The 17204-nt window shown below is 41.1% G+C and overlaps 1 protein-coding gene across 4 annotated transcripts in view; it reads right to left on the reverse strand.

Moving 5' to 3' along the window:
* The window catches only part of LOC129732763 (lachesin), a 319022-nt gene that overhangs the window by 150792 nt on the left and 151026 nt on the right, over positions 1 to 17204 (reverse strand). For all 4 annotated transcript variants that reach the window (XM_055693966.1, XM_055693963.1, XM_055693964.1 and 1 more), the window contains one exon: positions 12077 to 12250. In XM_055693966.1, coding sequence (XP_055549941.1) covers positions 12077 to 12250 — 174 coding nt within the window. The remainder of the gene's footprint in view (positions 1 to 12076; positions 12251 to 17204) is intronic.

Raw genomic sequence — 17204 nt, forward strand, 5'->3', positions numbered from 1 at the left:
ACTCAATATGGCGTCGTTTGTTTACGACAATTAGGAGAAAGCAGCTATCTGTTGTAATTTTGAATATTCCACTCGATACATCCAACTCAGCGATGTTTTCTACAAGCTACAAACTCAGAACAGCATATTTGTGAAATACAATCAGAAATGCAGAAGCGGCGAGAACACTGATTCCTGCTTTTGTTTGGCTTCCAGAAGCAAGCAGATTTGATAATTTGCAGATGGAGATAATCCTGAACCATCGACGTTTTTTTTTGTTCAATTGTGGGGAATCTTGGAAAATAAAATATTAGTAAGTTTTTTACATAATAGGAGCTGCATTATTCACATGTGAGTTGAGAATACACCCTTAAGGTGCCGCCACACGGATGCTAATTCCCTTAGTTTCTAAGTCATAGTTAATTGTAAAAAGTATTTTTTTTTTCATCATAACGCGGGATTGTACTGTCAAAAGCTATAACATAGAGACCCTGAACTACTCCGGCATGTCCGAATAGTTCATAGCCTACTATTCAGTGATGAAAAAATGCTTTTTACAATCAACTAAGACTTAGAAACTAAGGGAATTAGCATCCGTGTGGCGGCACCTTTATTATTTGCAAAATTGCGGCTGTGTTATTTCCTGTGAGTTTAAATTCAACCTTGATTCCACGCAAAGTGAACTGATGAAATAAAAAGCGCATTTTTTTCAGCTCACATAATATGCTCAATACTAGAAAACAATAACTTAACAAATATCTAAATCATAGTTCAAGCCCAGTGGTTTGTCCATCAATAAAGATATGTACTAGGCATCCCGTGACCAAAAAATTTTGAGTCTATTTCTTCAATAACACCCGTGCCAAATAAAGCATCATCAAATTATGCTAAAAAACACAATCGATCCCGAACAACCACACGATACCATCTGTACCTAAAATACGCCGCTCAACGAATCTGCCTCAGTGTCGTCCAATCGAAGATTTCTTTAGGATTTAGAGCTCTGTGGTGTTCAAAAATAACTGGAGAGCAACGAACTACTTACCTACATTCCTGGTGAAACAACCTTCAGGACCTTTTACCTGCGTCACAATTTTACGCCAACAAACTTGAGTGTACTGCATTTCCGAGATCTTACTTCACTTAGCTCGTTGCGCTCCTTTACGTCTTGTATCGGCCGGATTTTAAACAAACATCATTTTTGCGGAATTGTTGTCCGGCATTCTTACAGCATGTACCCTACAGGCTTTAGCGACTTTTTGAATACTGGGCTTGCAATAGAGTTGCGCCAACTCGTTGTTCATTCTCCGCCTCCATATAACTGGTGTTTGCAATTCCTCCTCGAGCATTGTCCATGTTTCGTGCCCATAGAGAACTGCCGATCTTTCAAGCGTCTTATGCATGGTGCACCTGGTACGAAGACGAAGTTTATTAGACCTCAAGGTGTTATGGAATCCGTAGTAGACACGAATTCCAGCTACGATACGTCTACAGATTTCTCTGCTGCTGTTATTGTGTGACGTTACCAATGATCTGAGAGACACAAACTCGTCAACTACCTCGAACACATCTCCGTGGATTATCTTTATAAAAGGTCCACGTCGCCAGCAAAGCAAATGAACTGGCTAGATTAATTGAAGACCGTACCTGCATGTTTAAGGCCGCACGTTTCATATCACCTTCAAGCGCAACGTTGAACAGGAGGCGGGGAGTACTGTCGCCTTGTCGAAATCCCTTGTGTATTTTAAACGGGCTTGATAACGCAACTGAAATCTTTACACTGCACTTAACACCATCTCTGTTCATTGTTGTTAGTTTCGCGGGGAAACCATTTTCACTCATAATTCTCCATAGTTCTCGGTCGATAGTATCTTAAGTAGGCTTGAAGTGCGATGAATAGGTGGTGCGTGGAGACTTGCTTCTCACGACACTTCTCAAGGATCTGCCGCAGCGTAATGATTCAATCCATTGTCGATCGTTCATCCACAAAACCGATCAGTTTCCACAAACCTTCCTGTTGACGGCTAGAGACGGCGAAAGATGATCTGGGAGAGTCTTAGTGGAACCAGCCGTTACGTCAATTCCTCTCGACGAACCCAATAGCACCTACCGATGCACTGTTGATGACTACTTTTACATATTTTTTTGTTTAATGTTAGGAAATTAGTATTGCGTTGACCATTGATGTGAACTTTCGTAATATCCTGTTAATTACTACTTTCACACAGTGTGGCTAGTCTCACTCATAAACAGCATGCAACACCTCCAACACCTAAGGTTCTCGTAGCTGCCGATATCACACACTGGAGCATTTTCCATTGAAGCTATTTCTCGTTCTTTCTCGCTGTCTTCCTTGCTCGCATTCGTTCCCGAGATCATATGCACACACGCCTACTTTATTACTCGCGTGTAGTCCCCTTCTCTCGTTTCAAGATGTATTATGATAGTTGCGGAGGGCCAAAATTATTTCAAATAGGGTAATGGACTACTTTGGTAGCGGTTTGCTTCGGCTGATTTTTGGTTTTGCATAAGACTGCTATAAAAAACTTACCCAAGCAATTAGATACCCTACACGTTCCAGTATGCGATACTTTACAGATTCTTCCCCCATGTTTGGCTGTCAGTGCATGAAGCAAAACCGGGCAGATGAAGAAAGCATTTTCGTTTTCGAGCACAGTTTTTCAAGCACTCCTTCTAGTCGAGCAATTTTAGTCGAGTACTCCTACTCGCTAGCAGGAACTAGCGTACTCTTTTACAGTCGCTGAGTAGCAATACAGAAGAGTTTTTGCGTGTCGGTGCTTGCTTGCTGCTGCTCAGGGAAATGCATGAAGAATAAAGAGTTCCTCGAAAGTGTGTGTGCAAAAGACTTCAGAAGCGTAACTTATTTCTCGTTCTCAAGCATTTCAGTTCTCAAGCTCAAGGCTTGGTATGTACTAAGTAACAACTTCAGGGAATTTAAGTCGCTCCAGAACATACCGTGGCGGGCGACGGTAGCGTTTGCTATTGTCAACCGGAAGATGCGTAGTGGGCTCTTTACAATCTCCCCTAACGACTCCTCTTAGCCTGAAAACTCGGTGCGCCTGTTCTCAAGAAGGAGCGGCCCCAACAGCGTCAATACTCCAGAGAACCCGATCAGAAGAGCATAATTAAAAAATTACCAAATTCTATCAACACGAGATACAAATAACATATTTTGATACAATTTTGTATTTTTCCATATAATTTTGATAACAAAATTGAATCTGAATGTGTTATAATAACAAAACCTGAAATTAAGTAGTTCTGAAACCAGTTTAACTAGTTTTTCGTTTTCATCAAAACCTGTTGTTTCTAATAATGTTTGTTATTATATTGTTCTATATACTATCCTATTTTGATAGAAAGCTGATACATTAGTAACAAATTTTGATATGTGTTTGATACTAGTAGAATCATTTCTGTTATAATTTCTGTTATTTTGAAACCTATTGGGATCAAATTGAAAACACAGCCTGTAAGGTTTTTCCCGTAACAAACTAACAGCTTCTGTTACATTTTTGTTTTTTCTTTCTGATCGTGAAGCCGTCGAAATAAGAAATGCGGTGTCTCGTCAGTCACACCCAAGACGACAGCCCCGTCACAAGACTAGCCATCGCCACCCCAGTAAGGTGATATGTCAAAAAACACTTCACTACGAATATCAAAGAAGTAGAAACGGATCGGAACAATCGGCAACGACCTAAATAACGATTGATCGATACCAATGGAAAGCTCGAAACATGGAAGTGTATATAGCTAAACAACCAGGGTGGCGACAGGATCCTACTGGATCAGCTGGAACCCCGTCACTTCAGCATCGTAGCGCTGCAGGAACTCTACCGGAAAGAAGAAAATGTACGGAGGATGTGTGGCCGCAAGGCCCAGTATGGTGATAGAGAAAAGCCGTACCTGGGTAAATAACCTGAGGGTATGGACGAGAGAAAACCTGGTCAAATTTAGATGGGCAAGAAACGACATGACCACGATCGTGAAACGTAAAAAGCGCCAGCAAGAGGATCGTGACCATGAAGAGTTAGAAGAGCTATGAGCCGCGAGCCGAATTTTGCAAGAATGTGGAAGGCAATCTCATCATGAACGAAATTAATATAGTCGACAGGAGGAAGCAGCACTTAGAAGAACATCTGAATGGCGATGCAACAAACAGAAGCGAAACTGGAAGTGCTAGCAGTAGATGACCAGGTATCAGCCACTGACCTTCACAAAATTCAGCAGGACTTACAATCTCTTGAAAAACTCAAATCCACCGGCGAAGACGCTTTGCCGGATGAGCTCTTCAAACTTGGTGATGTAACATTTGCTAGGGCACTGCCTAGGGTCATTTTTAAGATCTGGGGAAAAGAAAACTGCCTGAAGAGTGGGTGAAGGGGGTCGTGGTATTAAGCTCATCAACGCTGCTTATAAAATACTCTCCCAAGTTGTATTCTAACGTCTAACACCTGAAACCAGGAGGTTCGAGGGGCAGTACCAGACGAGTTTTGTGGGAGCCCACGTAACCACGGACCAGATATTTTCAATCTGACAGATTTGGAAAAAATGTCGTGAGTACAACGTGTCCATGCTCACCATTTTTATCGACTTCAAGGCAGCCTATGATACAGTTGATCGAGAACAAGTTATGCCGAGGATTGAGACAAAGTGATGGACTCTCCTGTTTGCTTTCTAACATCGCCCTCGAAGGTGCTATACGAAAAGCGGGCATCGACACGAGTGGTACGATTTTCTCGTAGCGGGTTAAGCTTAAAGGCTTCGCTGATGATTTCGACATCAAACCACAAAATTTTGTGATGGTGGAGGAAACCTACACCAGATTAAAAGCAGAAGCTAAGCGTATTGGACTGCTGATCAATGCGTCAATAACAAAGTATATGAAGGGAAGAGGCTTCAAGCAGAACAATGTTAGCCTCTGTAAGTATGAGTTGCCTCACACTGCCCAGCTGGCTCACCCTTACGTTCTCAGGGTCGTAGCGTGTTCGGGGGGGACTCAGTACTATGCGATGAAACCGTTCTCAATCAGGCAAAGCGGACCAACGAAAGATTAGCGGATAAGAGATTGGCTCTAATTTAATATTAAAGAGAAAAGTTCATTTTACTTCTTTATTCTGGACTTAAGTTTTCATGATGCGGTACCGTTCACGACGCGTTGGGGCCCATCGACGACATGCAGGGGAGGAGGGAGAGAGGTACGTACCTTGACCGATCAACGGTCAACCAATGATGGCGGCGCTTCCACGTTCCGCCGAAATCTCGCTGTTTTCCTTCTGGGGACGTCTCGACGATCGCTATTCAGCTGAACTGGCGCGTTCAGATGTTTTCCTGGTCGGGGTGGCGAAGAGAAGTTGACGGCGGTTTCCGCCTGGTAATACGCACGGAACACTTCCGAGTTCTCCACGTTTTGTCCTCTTCCACGATGCAATCCGGTCCACTTGGAGACAGCCGGCGATATCGTCTTCTTCTGCTCGACAACTATACTTTTTTTTCCACTTTCAAATTTTTGCATGTGTCTTCTCTGGTGGTTCGAACTCTAGTATCGACCTTCTCCCAATCCTCGACCTCCCTCTCTCTTCATCTCTCTCTCTTTTCCCTCACCCGGATGCAGCAATCTTGATGACATATTTCCTTGATTCGGTATACACCAAGGTGGCGTTGTGTCAGGGTTGTTCTTTTGTTAGCGGTTCTTTATCGGTTTAAATATTTTTAGTGCGGACTATTTTGCCGTCTTTTGCCGTTGCGGTTTTCCGGTACATTTTGCTCCTCTTATTTTTGTAACCGCCTGTAAGGTGTGGCCGCCTTCTGGGATTTCTGATGGCCTCTTGGGAACCACGTCAAAAGCCCCAACGTCTGGTCTGCACGTTCCGGGGTGGGCTTCAAAGGCCTCTTTTATTCCCAGATTGTCAACCGACGGAGAACCCAGGGGCTTACAAGCGGCTACAATACAAAACATTTATTTTCGCAAATTATCGTTGCCTAATTATTGGGGTAATTTTATTTATTTATGTTAGTAATTTTGAGTAAAGCTTAAATCTATGTTAAACAAAAAAACAATATTTGGAAACAGAATAAATTAACAGCTAACAACAATATTCGAGAGCCAACCACAAACAAAACAAATATTTACACTTACATACTACAAATTTAACAATAATCATTAATTGGGCCGATCCACTTGAAAGCGATCGGTAACACCTCCCACCCCGGATCATTGCTGACGGCGATGAGCTTGAGGTGGTAGACGAGTTCGTGTACTTAGAATCGCTGGTGACCGCTGATAACAACTCCAGCAAGTAGATCCGGAAACGCATTCAAGCGGGAAATCGTGCATACTTTGCACTTGATAAGACGCTGAGATCCAATCGAGTGCCGTACGAAGCTGAAACAGCACAAAACACAAGCTAGACCGGGCTAGAATCGACAATACCGCTCTCAGAGGACCTCAGCGCCCTTGGAGTTTTCGAACGGAAGGTGCTGAAAACGGTGTTGTACAGACTAAAGACGGAGAATGGCGTACACGTCTGAACCATGAGCTGCACATGCTGCTAGGAGAGACCCCCCTTGCACCCGGTTAAAACAATTCTTTTCAGTAACCCCTCCGGCACCAGAAACACAGAAGCCCAGCGTGCACGATGGCTTGATCAGATTGAAAGTGATCTACGAGTGATAAGACGCCTGGGAGCATAGCGCCATACAGTCCAGATGCGAGCAGATCGGAGACGACTTTTTGATACAGCATGAGCCATCCTAGCCGTTTTAATTTCATCTGATTTTCAACTCGATACACAGGTAGAAATAACGCTGCTATTGATTCTCTTTTAAAAGTATTAAGCAAAAATAATTAAAAACTTTAGTTATTTACGCGGATTTCAGATTTCACGCGATTTTTTGCTACGCGAACTTCGGAATTTACGCGGGCTATTTTCACACGCGTAAAAAGACACTACGTCGGTATACGTCGTCAACGCTTTGACTGCGAAATACATTTTTAAACGTAGAACTACAGTTACAACGTTTAATATAGCAGACGAAAATCGGAATACAAGAAAACGGCACAAATCAAAGAAAGTCAAACAAACAATGGTTCAAGGCTACGCCGGATGCTGAATGTGACAGTAGAGAAGGTTCTTCATTCGCTGCGTGCTGGAGCGAAGACGAGCATCAACCACCCATTGTGTGTCAGTAGTACCATCAGTTCCTTCATGTTTTTCTTCAGACCATCAGTTTTCATAACATTCTCACAGCAGATCATTAAATTGTTTGCTGGGGGGAGATTGTTACGAACCATTCAGAAAAGTTTTATTTTCTAGACATCAAAATAGTCTAGGCTCACACATCAGTTGAAGTCATCGGACATCTGTGAAAAAAAAATTGTGATAGTTGTGATGCAACACCTCGCGAATTTTCCAATGTTTCGTCACGTTAGCATCAGAACTCAGTGAACCCAAGAAGAATGTAATCTAGAACAATAGCCTGCTACCAAGTTCAAGCAGTTCGCACGTAAAACAAAACAATTTTAGATAACTTGCCACAGAGTTCACTTAACACGCAGGAAACACCTTGCAATAACATAGCATTCTAGAGCATTCCTTATTATGAATCGTTTAAACAATAACCAAGCGTCCTAGTTATGAGTCGTCGAACGAACGGTGGATTACGAAATGTAAATATCCTAACGATCATGCCACCTTATGTTTACCTTTTCAATTTACCTATAATCAAAACAGAAGCCGGAGGCACAGCGTCACTCACGGTTGCCCTTAAGCGCTCACGGTTGCGCGCGGTACCGAGAGCTTGCGCGCTTTCGGATACTCACAGTAGCGCGCGAACAAATATCGTAAGCTCTCGCACGAGCTCCGATGCACGTGCTCCATAACGCTCGCGACATATAATCATATGTACTAAAATTCAACCCGAAAATGAAACAGGATAATAAATACTACAGGTTAGAATAGATCCGCTAGATAGACGCTAACTCAAGATCGGAGGGGAAGGGTCTCTCCGCTCTGAGTTACACAGGGTCGTATTAAAGGAAAAATTGTAAGTATAATAAATCAATCACTTCCATCATTTCCATCATTATCTACATCTTATGGAGTGGTTCCGTGTACGTACAGCGCACGTACAGGACTTCGTATGTTTCATTTCTAAATAATCACAAGTCCTGGTAGAGAATGCCTCTACATAGTGATATAGAGTAAAGGGTGTCCACGATGAAATTGCCACACCATGAAAATGCTCTAACTTTTTAACCGCTGGGTAGAATTTAATGAAAATTTGGGTGGATTTAGTTCATAGTGCATTATTTACATCCTGTAAGTTTTAAAGTTCTGTGATCAAAACTCGCGGAAATGGCGTCGAAAGAACAGCTCGTGCGTGGTAAAATCTTGCGCATTCATCACGAGAACAAGGATCTCTCGCATCGTTCAATCGCTAAAACGTTGAGAATCGCGAATTCCACGGTGTCGCGAGTGATTAGGCGGTTCGAGGAACAATTGACCACCGATCGGAAGCCCAGAAGTGAAGGAAAAAGTATTCTGTACAACACCAAAAATCACAACCGCGTATTTGTGGCCTTCAACCGAAACCCGAACGCCTCCGTTCGGGATGTGCCTAAGAAGCTGCACCCAAGCCGAAGCTTTGTCCAGAAGGCTAAAACTAAGGCTGGGCTTCGAACGTTCAAGGTACAAAAGGTCCCTAATCGCGACAAGAAGCAGAACAAGTCCGCCAAAACCCGTGCCAGGAAGTAGTACCTCAACCTGCTGACGAAAGTTGAATGCTGCATCATGGACGACGAAACATATGTGAAGGCCGACTTCAAACAGATCCCCGGCAACCTGTTTTTCATGGCCAAGGATAAGTTAAGCGTTCCGGAGCATGTCCGTACTCAGAAGATGTCCAAATTTGCGAAGAAATTCCTGGTTTGGCAAGCCATCTGCACGTGCGGGAAGCGGAGTGCACCTTTCGTGACCCAGGACACGATGAACGGACAGGTGTACATGAAAGAGTGCCTCCAAAAGCGGCTGCTTCCTCTCCTGAAGGCCCACAACGTCCCAACAATCTTCTGGCCGGATTTGGCCTCATGCCACTACTCCAAGGACGTGCTGAAGTGGTATGCGGACAATGAGGTCAATTTCGTGCCGAAAATGTTCAACCCTCCCAACACTCCGGAGCTCCGCCCGAAAAGTACTGGGCGATTTTGAAACAGCACCTTCTTAAACAACCTAAGGTAGTGAAGACAGTCGAGGAACTGAAGAAAGTATGGGTTTACATGCAAAAAAACGGTTGATTCACAGGTTGTGCACAATCTTATGGCCGGGGTTAAGGCCAAGGTGCGGGCATTTGCGTATGGACTGTAAATAAAATACGAAAAAAATGGTAAAATGAAGTTTAATAGTTATTTATCAATCCCTGTAAATTTGATGGCAATCGGATGAAAACTCGAATATTGCGGATCAATTTTGTGTGTGGCAATTTCATCGTGGACACCCTTTATATCGCAGACAGGCATCGGAGAAGTATTGCGGTGCTACACTATACTGACGACTAGGCTCTCTTTTTACTATAACGGGTCTCCTACGAAGAGCAGAAAATCAAAAGGCAGAATCACGAAAAGCAGAATAACGAAAGGCAGAATATTTTATAAGGCAGAATAACGAATGGCAGAATCAAAAAATGGTTCATTTTCTTTTTAACAACACACACTCGCGGTCTTTGGCCGACTCTATTGTTCAAGTGTATGCTGTCCTTACTCGCTACCGCTCGCTCGGACTTAACTAAGGGAAAGAAAACCTGTTTGAATAATCCTAGAAAACCAGTAGATCAGTTGTTTGTATGCGAGAGGCCGCCGCTTCCGACGGCGAGTCGGCGGCCGGCTTGGACCGCGGAAACCACGGCGGCTTTGTGCCGCCTCGGTTCCTTGCCCTCGATTATGCGTCTTCGCCGCATGAATTGTTTTTCGTTAACTATAACCAACAAGCCGATGAGACTTGTGTAAGTTATACCTAACATCGAAAAATTACTCTCCGCGATGCCGTGAGAGTCTTGAGGACCTGAGCCAAACCAGTTTGCGCGTTTTGGATCTAATAACTAGGTTTGATTTGCACCTCCCATCAAAACTGATCATTGCTTGGGACCAGTTACTATGTCTGGTTACCGAATAATATTAAATAATAAATGTAGAGTGGCAGCTTTGAAACTGTGACCAGTATTCGCATCAGTTTGCCATTACGCACTTGGCTATCGTGAGTCAGGTTTTGCTACCAGTGATTCTGCCTTTCGTCCCCTTCGAAATTCTGCCTTTTGAAATATTCTGCCTTGTGTGTACGGTCACAGAGTTCTGCCTTTCAAGATTCTGCCTTTCAAGATTATGCCTTTCAAGATTATGCCTTTCAAGATTCTGCCTTTCGTGCTTCTGCCTTTTGTGATTCTGCCTTCTGTGGCGAACCCACTATAACAGCTTCATGAATAAGCTATTAATGAGAGCTCACATACAGCTAAAGCTTACACAGGTGATAAAACTGTTTTGTGTTGCACATGACAGCTTATTCTTTCGCATGTAATGTGTACTTTCGGACATGACAGTCTGGTTTGTTCATGTTGAGGATGTCCTGTTGGTTTGGCCTGCACTGTTGACAGCCTGCTGATCGGTTTCGGCTGTCAGCTATGATATTGGATTCGTACTCCTTCGTTTCTCCTATTTCTTAGGCCGACGTAAAACTCTATAAAACCTCGATTAATACATCTTGACAACAAAAGAAACCCTTCACCAAAAAATTAATGGATGCATGATCAAATTTGAGACGTTTTGCTCTACAATAATTATTAAAAGATTAATTATGATAACTTTCAAGGAAATCATAACAGTGAAAAAGTTTAACAAAATGTTAAAGAAGTAAAATAGAATTCTTGATGTCAGAATTTCAATTTACAGCAATCAAACACAGCTTCAAATCATTCAATTCAACGACAGAGATTTCTACTTAATTTTCGGACAACAATATCTGCTACGAAATATTTGCTTGCCACACTTCATTAAAGACATAAATAATGCTGAGTTTTTTTTTTTTTTTTTCAAGAGATGAGATTCTGCAATGTGTAATATTTTGGGCATTCTAAAACAAACTTATATAGTTTATTTCCGAATCAAGAACGTCCAGTGAACTACTGAATCATAACTTTGCTACAGAGTAGTAACTTTCACGTGCAACTTTATTCTACACCCTTCCCAGCATCAAGAGCACACCGGGAGCAACATGATGACATTGTTACACCAGTCAACGTTCATCATACGCTAGAGTGCCCATCAAAGCATCACCAATTGGAGATGTTATTTCAACACACGCCGTAATCGGATTAGTTTCAAACGCAAGCTTGCGGTACAGAAACCATGTATGTATCCAGTACCTTTTCACTTCGAAGAGTTGTTGGAGTTATAGGTTTAAAGGTGATAAGGGCATGATGAGTAAGTTAAATTGGCTAGCTACAATTGATTGATGAATTGTGCTTATGTTGATATACCTGTGAACAATTTGACAAAGGCCGCCACAAGTTTGTTGATCCTGGATAGTAGTTGAATCCTAGATAATAATGTGTACTCCCTCTCACACAATAACAATACAATGTTTTGTACTATGAACATCTTAAAAAACAGTTTTGAAAATTTCATTGTTGAAAAAGACGCTCTCGGTCTGAAACAGTTCTTAAGATATTATTATTTCCAGTATACCCTCATAGAACATTCACTAAGCTAAGTCAAAATTTGTAGCTCAAATTCACTGTAAAATAATCTGTTTACTTGAACCGGACATTCATTACTGACAAAGATTATCCGTCCATACTAAGTGGGTACAGCTACATTCCAACTGAATATTTAATGGCATCCGAATAAAGCTTATTATTTTGCAATTTTAAAGCATCCCACGTTGATTGTTGTTCGCTGGCAAAGCATGTAACAGGGAAAGCCACCACCCCGGTTTACAATCAACGTGAACGGCGACGTCGGCCACAGACGCGGGAGATGTCTCAGGGCGATACTGGTCGGAACGTCGAACCAAGAATATCAGCTTACCTCTAATCAGCTCTCTGCTTTGTGGTTTCCTTAGCAGCATATATTCGCCGTCTTCCCGCTTCCAGGTGACGCGAGGCGTGGGATGGCCCACCGCACGGCACACAATGGTCGCATCTTCGCCCTCCTGAACGGCGATGTCTGCGGATGACTCCTCGTTGATTATGTCCGGAGGGACTGAAAATGAAAGAAAAACACATACTAATAGTGGAACAAGACTTGGGTACAAAAACGGCGATGGAATCGCTCGTTCAACAATACATTGCATTACACAAAGGAACTAAAGTGTTGCAATTTTTGGAGTAGCTGAAGTTGTCTCTGTCGAAAGTGTTAACTGAAAAATAAATTTTAAAATAAAACAAGCTTTAATTTCACATCATCGTTAAGTTTTCTGCTTCACTGATTTTAATCAATTCAGAATGGAGCTGTAACCATACCCTATAATTATTTTAGCCACTTATATGTGACGCCATTGTTCGATGTTTCGTTTTTATGTTACTGTGCGACACAGTGTTACCAACAGCCACAGCATAAAAACCATCAGGGTTTTTAGTAGCAAAGTCACCATTTTTCTTCATAGCTATATGGGACACGCTTTGAAAAGAACGAGGCGAGATAGATGTGCTGTAATTAATTCTATGGTGAAACGAAAATAATTGCCGCAGAAAAAATTGCTACGTCTACAAGTTAAATATTATATCTTAATCGTTGTCGGTGCAGGTGCATTTTTATTAAGTTTCTTCGTGCTGGAAAGAATAGTCCTGCGTATCAACTAGCAAAAAAAGATATTGTACAGCTAGTTCTTCTGTTCTGGTTTCGTTACTTTAATGGATGTCCGCTAAGGAAGGAGTAGAACACTGCTGATGCTGGGCTGGTATTTTATCTTTAGAAATTACTCAATCTTGAACGTCTACTTTTTAGTGAAACTTTTTTTTTTTGTAACGATAATTATTTTCAATTTCATGTGTGAAATGTAAAAGCTTCAAACCTGTTGGAGATTCCGATTGTCCTACATCTTATCCTTACACCTACCTAGAGTTAAGGTAGACGCATTATCTATTAGATGGTTTTGAATACTCAAACCGTAAAGCTCCTTAGCTTTACTGGTTTCTCCAATGCAGATATGAAGTCCTTCTATAATATTCTAAAGCGTAACAGCAGGCAAAAATAATAGAAACTTTAGTTTAATCAACAGATTCTTTACTTTATATACCCTTTCTGTTTGATAGTAATTATGCAAGTTGAGAAGCGAATCAGTTTAAGATAAAACAAAAGCTTGAATGTTCAAAGCGCCAGTCTATTCCGGTCAATAAAAAACTAGTCTGCTATAACTCATTGCACTGTACTTCTGCTTCTATTTTTTTTTTCAGCAGATGCTAAGTGCGGTAGTCGTAAATCGAATGATTAAGTTTCGCTCAATTTATTCCATTCCGGGCAACTTCTGTTTCCATTACAACTTTCACTTGGTTATTGTAGAGTTTTTTTTTCATCTGAACCACCTAATGATTAAATTTCTTCGAGACTTGTTTTAGACCAATTGATGGCGTCCATGTAAATGTTGCAACGCTACTGGATAGTGTTCAATAATGATTAGTGATCTATCAATACTAATCAATGGTCCCCGTGGTTCTGTGGTTAGCGATGTCGGTCGGCTAGCTCTCCCACACGGTTGTGATATCGGGTTCGATTCCCGATCAGGTCGAGGAACTTTTCGAGCTAGAAATTTTCTCGACTCAGCACTGGCACGGAGTATCGTTGTACTTATCCTACAACATGCAAAATGTGCCAAAAACAATATCGATAACGAATTCTCTCAACTAATCTAGTTGATCGAGACCGCATTAGCCCCCAGGCTAGCGTGCGATATTGTTTATTGTCAATACTAATCAAAACAAATACCCATCGTGCATAGAAATATTCAAAACAAGATAAAATATCAAAGCTTTAAAGTAATACTAAGCATTTTCAAACAAGTTTACACGGAACGAAATTCGTCAATTCTCTGTACGCAGCTTCCTTTTGCGATCGGTGATTTTTGAACTAAAATTAAGGCCTTCCCTCGGCAAGAACCACCTAACACTGAAGCCATTCAACCTGTAGAACATATTTACAGCTGGCCGTAAATTAAACAAGGGCCAGCGCATTAGTTCAGTGTCCGTTCGACGTCGCAATTTTTACGCCATCGTTAACGTAACTTTCCCCAGTAAGACTTAATCGTTTGTTGACGGATAAACGCTGACTAAATGGACACCATTAATGAGGGTGCTAATTCTACATTCATTATATGTGTTGATTAAATTCGCTGCTCCAGTTTCTCCGCCGACGAAGTGCGAACCAAATGAAGGACTAATGTGCCGGAAAACAAAGAACCCCGTGCACACTGTTTCCAAAGTAGCAAAAACGTGATCGAGAGTATTTTAAACCGAAAAAAATTGGTTTTAGAGCCGTAGCGTCATAAGCAAAGTTGTTCCATCAATTATTCACGTATTATGTCTTCGACAACGTTGTTTTTTATAAAATGTTCTACAACTTTGCTGAACAAAGTGGATTTTTATTTGCAAAAATGCGAAAAATCTATCTGTCAAAATTTGGTGATGGTAAAATGAAAAACAAAAAAGTTATGAACGTTTGAATATTTCATCATATTCACTCAGAACTTATTTTTGAGGATTTTTTTCTGTTGTTGTTATAAATTATCGCTGAGAACATGATACAAATCCAACGCGCTGTTTTTTGTGGTATAATTAACTATTTAATCGATTATTCCTGCCATGCTATCATACCTACCTATATTATTTCCCAGCCAAATAGCTGCTATAACTACACGCAAAAGTTTAACTTATTATTCGAACTAAATTTATATTTTTAACAACGGCCTTTACCCGTTAACATGCAAGTTCATTAAGCAGACAATGTAAGCAGTAGGAAAAGCGAAAAATAAGCGAACTGGAAATATGATACAGATTTGGAAAAATATACCACATCCCGACGGGACTTGAACCCGCAATCTCCCAACTTGAACCCGCAAATCCGCAATCCCGGAGATTGCGGGCTCAAGTTCTGTCGGGATGCAGTATATTTTTCCAAATCTGTATCATATTTCCAGTTCGCTTATTTTTCGCTTTCCCTACTGCACACCTTGTCTGCCTAATGAACTTTAACTTATTACTTGGAGAGTAATTAAAAAATATTTTCGTTCGTGTAACAAATCTATTATTTTACAAGTAATAAAATTCTTCTCCTGTTGAGTAACAACCCTTACTGTCATATTATTTGCACATGTTGCAAAGTCACGAGTATCTAATAGTAACCGTTACAACTACTTGCAAAACTTTTACTCACAACTTGAAAAGATTAATGAAAAATTATCCTCATCTTCAGTCGATTTACAGCACACACTGTCGTGACTTGAATGAATTAGATCACTGCATCAATACAAACACAGCATATGATGTCTCGCTTACACATGCAACGCGACTCTTGGTTGTATGTTCCCCTGTAAAAATGCATACAAGCGCGTAACTTTATAACTTTTTGGTTATTGACTTCTTAACAGAAGCAACAACTATACATAAAACAGTTTTAAAGTGAATAAATAAGTGGTTAAGTGAAATAACTGTTTGTGTTAAGGACCAGCAAACAACATGACTAACACTACGTACAAAATTAAATGTATTCGACCTTTCGATGGTAAAAGTGTTCGAAGCAGCTGCGAAAACTATCGGATAATAATATCCAAAACTTGAAAGCGATAAAGTATTCCAAGTCGCAACTAACTAACGAGTTTCGTATTTGTACGTCATGTCGTCTGCATGTAAAGAGACTAGCTCTCTCTACGCGTCTAATTTTTAAAACCGTCTGATAGCGGAAATCGTCGTGGGGTGGCGCATATTAGATGTCAATAGGGCCAGTATCAAAATGATTGATTATGTTACAAAAACAACGCAATGGATTTGTATCATGCTCTTAGCGATAATTTATAACAATAACAGAAAAAACCCAAGAAAAAAATTTCTGAGTGAAAATGACAAAATATTCAAACGTCCATAAATTTTCTGTTTTTAATTTTACCATCACCAAATTTTTTAAGGCGGGGGCCTAGCGTGGTTGGTAACGTCTCCGCCAACCACGCTCGACGCCTGGGTTCGAATCCCAACGCCGACATTGGTGTCGATGGTTGTGGGGTGGCGTGATCCACTCACAACCAACCCAACTGGTCTAGATCCAATCCTAGCCGACACCGGGAGATTTTCTGAGGTTAAAAATCTCTGGGATCACGCCTTCCATCGCATGAGGAAGTAAAGCCGTTGGCGCCAGTCCGTAATTCAACGGGTCGTGAGTTAGGGCTCTGGGTGGATTCGCCTCCCTGGGCGTCGGTGATTGGCACAACAACCCACTGTTGGAACTAGACCGACGGAAAATAAGCGAGAATAAAAAAAATCACCAAATTTTGACAGATAGTAATAAATATTGTCGTCTTCAATGTGTAAAAAATTAGATTTTTAAAACAGGTAGTTTTTGAGATATTTTAGATTTTGTGACAACTTGCCCAGAAAAAAATATTTTTACAGCATACATATTTTTTTTTGAATTGCAATTTTATTACCTACAACTTTGCTGAAGACACCATTTCAATCGAACAAGTCGATTTTCTGATACAAAATATTTCATTCATCAGTCACATTTTTGGATAGGCCCTTTCGAAACAGCAGTCGTGAGTCTACATGAAGAACTGGTAGTATATAATGACCTCTTTATCAACTGTGCAAAGTTTCAGCGAAATCGGAAATGGTCGATCAGAATCGATTTGTGAAGTAGCGTGGACTTGCTCATATGCAAATGATTCCACGTAACTGTCATGTCACCACCGTCACTAAGTTGTGTGAGTGAACGTGAATCGCTGAAGGTTGTTTTGGCTGCAGAGTATTGTTAGGGTTGAGCAAGTCGTTCATATGAACCGGCGCACGAAAATAAAGCACAATTTTTCGAGCGTCTAAAAATGATCGATCGCTCGAAACTGGAGTTTACCGGAACATCACGATTCTCGTGTACACTGAATTTTGTTTTCACGCGCCTTTTTACGTGATTTTATTCTACACGATTTTTTTTACGTGATTTTCTCGAAATTACG

This window comes from Wyeomyia smithii, chromosome 3 (assembly GCF_029784165.1).
Source record: "Wyeomyia smithii strain HCP4-BCI-WySm-NY-G18 chromosome 3, ASM2978416v1, whole genome shotgun sequence".
In the NCBI taxonomy this organism is placed as follows: Eukaryota; Metazoa; Arthropoda; class Insecta; order Diptera; family Culicidae; genus Wyeomyia; species Wyeomyia smithii.